The sequence below is a fragment of the Octodon degus genome, unplaced genomic scaffold, assembly GCF_000260255.1.
Source record: "Octodon degus isolate 3935 unplaced genomic scaffold, OctDeg1.0 scaffold00043, whole genome shotgun sequence".
Lineage (NCBI taxonomy): Eukaryota > Metazoa > Chordata > Mammalia > Rodentia > Octodontidae > Octodon > Octodon degus.
The window spans coordinates 5,722,722-5,730,058 of NW_004524619.1; the positions used below are offsets into that span (position 1 = coordinate 5,722,722).

Below are 7,337 nucleotides of genomic sequence, written 5' to 3' on the forward strand. Positions count from 1 at the left end.
TAAATAAATGTAATAAATAAAAATAAATAAATATTTAAAAAAAAAATTCCACGAGGCAGCATTAACCTTACTTTGCTCTTAAAAACGTAGAGGTGGTGCCAGGTGCAGGACTTCCTGTCAGAACACCACCTCCGCCCCCAGCCTGTGCTGTAGCTGGGGCCATTTCAGATCCTGGGTAAACTGGAAAGGATCCTTGGTTCAGAAAACTTTATCATTTATTTTGAGGACAACTCCACCGATAGCAATGTATCCATAGTTTTTTTTTTTAAAGAAAAACTTTTATCAAGGTTTAATAAAAGTTCCAATGTTGGAATCTTCCCTGTTCACCTATGTCTGGAGGCTTTATTTAACAATACAGGATCCTCTTCTGTATCTGAGAGGAAGGGTTCTCTTTTATCTAAGCACCTAATCCCTTGTAAACATCTAAATCTCTCTTATCGTATAGCGGATGTTCATTTCCAATTAATGTCCTAAAACATTTTAGTAAGATATGTCAAATAAACTGCAAAAGAAATGCCTAAAGTTATCGGTGAAATAGTTAACACACTGGTGCTTTCTCTTCAAACAGGGAAACGCTTTTGGGCAGCGGGCAAGCTAGATGGGGTGACAGGCTGTGCCCAGGGCCTTTGGACCTAGCTACACCCCACCCCATTTTTAATTTTATGTTTGAGATGGAGACTCACTAAGCCACTCGGATTGAGCCTGACTTTGTTGCCCTCCTGCAAGCTCCGAGTTGCTGGGATTACAAATGTGCCACCCCTCCTTACATTTGATCTGTCTACACTATTCACATGATACTTAGTGGACATGTACTACAATCTACCTTTTAGCCGTCAGCAGCTACTAACCTTAAAAACAATTTGCATAGTGTTTTACTATGAATAACCCCTTAAGAACATGTTAAAACACAGCAAATGCCTTTTTCCACCAAAACAGTATCAGTAGTTGGCATGGTAAGATAATTTTTAGTGCCCTACTATAAGCACATGGGGTCAAATGAGCTTTTAGAGGCTGGTCTAGAAATAAAGCTATCCTTTCTAAAAGTATTTGTTATTTTCAAGTTCAAATAATTTATAGGAAACTGCTAGCATTTTTTCCCTCCCTAACTAGTTTTAAGTCTGAGAGAAGCAAGTATTTTACTTTTGATTTTTTTCTTTTCTTTTTTTACTATTTATTGGTACAGGGTCTTGCTATACAGCTCAGACTCATAGTGATCCACCTGTCTCAGCCTCCCCAGTGCTCGGATTACAGGCGTGCGCCACCACGCCCATTCCAGGGGTTGAACTTGGGTCCTTGTGCTTGCCAGGAAGGAACTTAGACCTCTAAATCTCCCCAGGCCTTTTTTTCAGTCGAGGCTTATTTTTTGTTTTTCATGTCAAGGACAGAACCCACGGCTTCCAGCTTGCTAGGCAAGTGTTCTACTGCTGGGCTAATCTCCAGTCCCTACTTTTGATTCTTAGTGCTTTGCTAGTGTAGCTGCTCAGAAACTGCTTTTTGGTGGTGGTGGTGGTGGTGGATTTTTAAAGACTGTTCAAGCAACACAGTGGAAAATAATTTTCGTATGACGAGACTCTTTCTCCTCAGGTGCTAACGCTCACAGTCAGGCCTCTGATTCTTCTTCCATCTTACTTGAAGCTGCTAGAGGAGGAAATCCAGACGCTGTGACTCTCTTGCTCGAGTATGGAGCTAATGCCAACATCCCTAAGATTTCAGGCCACCTGCCCATTCACGTGGCAGCTGACAGAGGTCACTTATTGTAAGTTCAATCACATTTTGCAAATAGAAATACTAGCGGCTCTAGGGGCAGCAGCTTCTAGAAACTTTACATTCTTTCTGGCCCAACAACCCACTTCCTTTGTGAAGAAACTTGTGAGCAGCTGGAAGCGGTAAGGCCACACAGTAGCCACTGAAGACGAAGCTTTCATTAACACGTCCTTAGGTCTCACATGACTGTGTTAATTCTGAGTTTTTAACCTAGACAGTAGTTCCCTTCAAATTTACTTGCAATCTGAACTTAGGGATGCAGGAAATAGTTTTTGTTGTTGGTTGGTTTCAAAATACTAACACCAGTATCATCCACAGAAGGATCATATTGTTAACCCTGCCCCTTAACAAACTTCTAAAATTCTTCCGCAGAGCTCTGAAGATGTTAGTTCCAGTTACGGACCGTGCTGCCATTAAGCAGAGTGGAATCAGTCCGGTGCACTGCGCAGCAGCAGGCGCGCACCCCCAATGCCTGGAGCTTCTTATCCAGGCTGGATTTGATGTGAACTTCATGCTCAGCCAGAGAATTCGTAAGCACTATGACGACCAAAGGAAGTCAGCTCTGTATTTTGCTGTATCAAATGGTGACCTCTCTTCAGTTAAACTGCTTCTGAATGCTGGCGCTCTGCCTAACCAAGACCCTGTCAACTGCCTGCAGATAGCTCTGAGGATGGGCAACTACCAGCTCATAAGTCTCCTGCTGAGGCACGGGGCCAACGTCAATTACTTCTGCAGAGTGAACCCCTTGCACTTCCCATCGGCACTGCAGTACACATTGAAAGATGAAGTCATGCTCAGGATGCTGTTGAATTATGGGTATGACACAGAGCGATGTTTTGATTGTCCTCATGCGGACAAAGTTCAGCCTTTATATGCTTTTGAAGGCTGGACATCTACAGTTATTAAAGATACTATGGTAAGCCCATAGTATTGGCTGCATTACCTTGATTACCAGATGTTGATTATAGTATTAGAGCCATAGCAAAATCCTGTCCACTCTTCAGAAGGTCATAAAAAAAAGCAGCTCATGTTGAAGAGACTCATAAGGTCATTGTAACATGATAAATGTAATAGTAGACACATATAAAAATATACAAACAATTCAGATGAGAAAGTGACAACTAGGAAATGTCAAGGAGATTCACAAATACAGCAAAACCTGAGCAATGTTTTAATGACATCAATTTAATCTTTTTATGACTGAAAATATAGCACTTTTTGTAGTTTTTTTCCATCTGGAAATTAAACCCAAGATCTTAGTGCTAAACTACATTCTAGGTTTTAGAAAAATGTCTTGCGGAGAAAGGCTCTCATCAGTTGCTAAGTTGTACTGCGGAGCTTCCTGCTCTCATCTTGCTTCAAGTCCACAGAGCATGAACTAACAGCATGCAGTATGCTGTGAAGAGCCCCCGAACGTTCTTTATCCACGCACTTACTGATGGTAGCGACAGAGCTAGTTATTATGAACCATACTGTTTTGAGCATGGATCTGCGCGGATCTCTTTTGAAAATTTTGAGCAATGTTTTAATGAAAGAAAAAAAAAACCCATAATTTTATGTTCCAATTATACTTTCGTGAGATAACAAGCTAAATTCCTGGATTCCCAATACCCTTATCTCTTAAGGTTTTTTTTTTTTTTTTGTAGTACTGAGGATTGAACTCAGGACCCTGCACTTGCCAGGCAAGCGCTTATTCTACTGAGCTATCTCCCCAGGCCCTCTTACATTTTTTTTTAAGGAAACATTTTATTTATTTTTAACATTTATTTATTTTGTGTGTGTGTGTGTGTCCAGCTCAGTCCACCAGGGGGTGGGGCTGGCTGGCATGTGGTGCTGGGGGATTGAACCGCGGTCCCTGTGCTTTGCTAAGCTTGTTCTAAGTAGGTGCTTTAGACCACTGAGCCATCTCTCCAGCCCCCTCTTACATTTTTTAAAGCGCTGTCAGTCTTTTTCTTGGTACTGGAAATCTAACTCATGACCTTACAATTGCCAGGCAGGTGCTATGCTACTATGTCCTTGCCCAATGCTATCTTAACGTTTTATTAAATCATCTTTACTCATTTTTTGTGTGTGGCTGGCTCCACCCATCCTGGGGGCAGGGCTGGTTCAGCATGTGGTGCCAGGGATCGAACTGCAGTCCCTGCGCTTGCTTAAGCAGGTGCTTTAGACCGCTGAGCTATCTCACTGGCCCTTTATTTACCTTTCTAATGAAAAAAGAATCACAATAGTCGGCCCTGTTCCGCCTTATATTTTTAGCTGGCGGGGGTGGCACACACCTGTATTCCCAGACCTTAGGAGGCTGAGGCAGGAGGATTGTAGTGAGTCTGAGGCCAGCCTGGGCTACATAATGAAACCCTGTCTCAAAATTTTTTTAAAAAAAGACATCTTTAGACTAAGTGTGGTGGCATATGCCTGTAATCTCAGCGCTTGGGAGGCTGAAAACAGGAGGATCACTATGAGTCCGAACAATATAGTGAGACTCTACTAAGACACAAAAAAAAAAAAAAAATTTTTTTTTTACACATTAACCCCTTAGTTTTTCCTTACCTACTTGGTCACTTGTTTTCCTCAATGTGAATTTTTACTGTTTTCAAATGGCTGCCACTCTTCATGTCATATTTCAAGTGGCATCTCAAGAAGGCCCTTCCCTTGCCTGACCATTTTCATCAAGCAGATCATTTTATAATATTTATGTCTTTCTGGAATTATCTCTTTACTGTTTTAATTTATCTCACACACAGGTACACATGAGCTATTGTTCATCATGTTCCTCAGCTTACAGTTTGTGTATTTTAGTCTTTGTACTGGGAATCAAACTCAGGACCTTGCACTTGCCAAGCAAGTGCTGTGCCGCTGAGCCATCCTTGGCGCTTATAGGTTTGTACTTAGCAAAAACTAGATGCTCTGTAAACACAACTCATAGTATCAACATTTAAAAATATAAATGAAATAGTGAATTGGAGGGAAGCACTTTCAATCAACTCTCAAGTGAAAAGCAAAATACTTTTATATCATATGACTTACTACTTTTAGCTGATTAATACAGGATTTGCTTTCTGCATCAGTAACCTGGCATTCAGGCATACGTTTATCATGAGGTATTATTTCATAATTCATAGTATTACTTGAACATTCATCTGGGAATGTTGGGAAGCACATGTAAATTTCTTAAAGGCATAACATCCCTCATATGTATCTGGGTAGGATTGAGAACATTTTTTAAAAAACAAAAGTGAAGGGCCAGCCAGCCAGCTCAGTGGACTAAAGCATGTGCTTAGCCAGAATGCAGTGGCCGGGCTTTGATCCGCAGCGTGCTGATATCCAGCGTGCCGGCCCATCCAGGGTGAGATGAGAAGGTGATTGAGACTGGGCGTGGTCGTCATGCCTGTAATCCCAGCACTTCCGAGGCTGCAAAACAGGAGGATCACAAAGTCCCTGAACACCCTGTACTAAAATTTAAAAGAAAAGAAAAGCTATAACAAGACAGCAACCAAGGGTGGGTGAGATAGCGCAGCAGACTAAGCACCTGCTTAGGCAAGTGCAGGGACCAGAGTTCGACTCCCAGCAGCACAGGCCATGCCAGTCCCGCCCATGGGGGCACCGAGTCTGGGCAAGGCGGCACACACCTATAATCCCAGCCCTGGAGAGGCTGGAAACAGGAGGATCACTATGAGTCTGGGCTGCATAGTGAGACCCTGTACCAAAAAAAGGACAGCAGCAAAGCACTATGGCACACCTGTACTAGACAAGGTGAGGTGGATAGACTTGAGCCCACACACAGGAGACCAGCCTGGTCAACATAGTAAGACTGCCTCAAACCACAAACAAAATGGCTCATTCCACTCTCGCTCATATAAAGGCCAGAAGTACAGAGATATTGAATTGGACAGACAGGACTGAATAATGAATTCACATCCACAGTCCAGCTAGCTGGAAGGCAGGCAGGAGGAAGCACCACACACCTTGCTTCCTGAAGGATAGTGGAGACTTCCTCAGACTTGGACATACCTCACTGGCTAGAATGCAGTCAGAATGTGACCACACATAGCTGCAAGTGAAGCTGGGAAGGAACTCTTTGCTACAGGCTGGTGACGGACCAGAGGTTACAGATAAAATGAATGTCATACCTTCATTACATCTTTTGTGTTCCTGAAGACACAGTATTAACCTTTTTCCAAATGTCTGGTCTAAAAACCAGATGACAAACTCCTGATTTGGGTTCTTGACCTTCAGTCTAATGTTGATTATTAGGCTAACTTACGAATCAGTGGTGGTGAACCTGTGAGGTGTTGCTGATAACTGCCCTCTACAGTATGTGTGCCAGAGGTTCACCACCACTGTCACAGGAAACGACTGCGATTCATTTACTGATTTTTCCTCCCTCAGTTCTGTGAGGTGATAACGTTATCGTGGCTGCAACATCTGTCTGGAAAGGTTGTTCGAGTGATGCTTGATTACGTCGATCAAGTTCGGATCTGTTCGAAACTGAAAGCCGTGCTCCAGAAACAGGGGCTCTGGCCAGAAATACATTTCATCCTGAGTAAGTAGCTTTCTTGTGGAAAACTTACAAAATCCTAATTGTGGTTTTTATTTATCTTTTATTCACATATTTGGTACAGGGTCTCACTACACAGCTCAGACTCGTAGGGATCCTCCTATTTTCAGCCTCCCCAGGGCTGGGATCACACAGGCGTGCTAACTCTGTTCTTACCTGTTGTTCAGAACCCTGTTCTGGAAAAAGCCTGACCCAAAGAAATCAGAAAAAAAACCAAAAAACAGAATGTTGCTGTTCATAATTTAATTAATAATTATTGCTATTTTCTAGTAGATCAAAGTGTGCTAGGTATTTACTATGTAGGCAGGTAATGCATTCTTCTCAATCCACTTAAACCATAGCTATACAGCAACAGTAGACACAGGAATTCAACACTATGAATGACAATAAAAACAGTTAAGAAAAGCACAAGTTCTAAGTTTATGGAAGGTTCTCCAAACCAATTTTTGCCAAAGTAGCTCATAAGAAAATAATTTTTCATCTCATTTCCTCCGGGTGATCTTTACCTTTGAGCTCGCCTGTGAGGGACTGGACGGGACACTAACAGAACTGAAGGACTTTGTGCCTTGTGGGCCAGACCCACAACAGATATGTCTTTAGATTCAAAGTTCATATGGCTCTGATCCAAATCTGCACCAAGAGTCGGGATGAAAACCGATGCTCCCAAGGAGTACAAATCATGGGGTTAAACAGCAAATACATTTGCTAACTGAACTAACTCTAAGATCACTAAGAAAGCAGTTCTTTTGCCTTCCAAATAGTGTCTCCTTCATTTCAGCAAACCCTCGCTCTCTGAAACATCTGTGCCGCCTCAAGATCCGCAAGTGCATGGGTCGTTTACATTTGCGCTGCCCTGTTTTCATGTCGTTTCTCCCGCTACCCAATCGTCTTAAAGAATATATCCTTTACAAAGAGTATGACCTTTATGGACAAGGAATTTTTACAGGAACCTGGTGATCAAACTATGCCAGAGGAAAAGGTATATAATTTTGTAGCTTAAAAATTTGACTTGTTATGT

General features: G+C 42.2%; 1 protein-coding gene across 7 annotated transcripts in view; it reads left to right on the forward strand.

The window, feature by feature from the left end:
* The window catches only part of Asb14 (ankyrin repeat and SOCS box containing 14), a 34,648-nt gene that overhangs the window by 21,577 nt on the left and 5,734 nt on the right, over positions 1–7,337 (forward strand). For all 7 annotated transcript variants that reach the window (XM_023715706.1, XM_023715705.1, XM_023715709.1 and 4 more), the window contains 4 exons: positions 1,585–1,756; positions 2,137–2,680; positions 6,151–6,304; positions 7,098–7,298. In XM_023715706.1, the coding sequence (XP_023571474.1) occupies positions 1,585–1,756; positions 2,137–2,680; positions 6,151–6,304; positions 7,098–7,276 (1,049 nt within the window). In that variant the 3' untranslated portion in view covers positions 7,277–7,298. The remainder of the gene's footprint in view (positions 1–1,584; positions 1,757–2,136; positions 2,681–6,150; positions 6,305–7,097; positions 7,299–7,337) is intronic.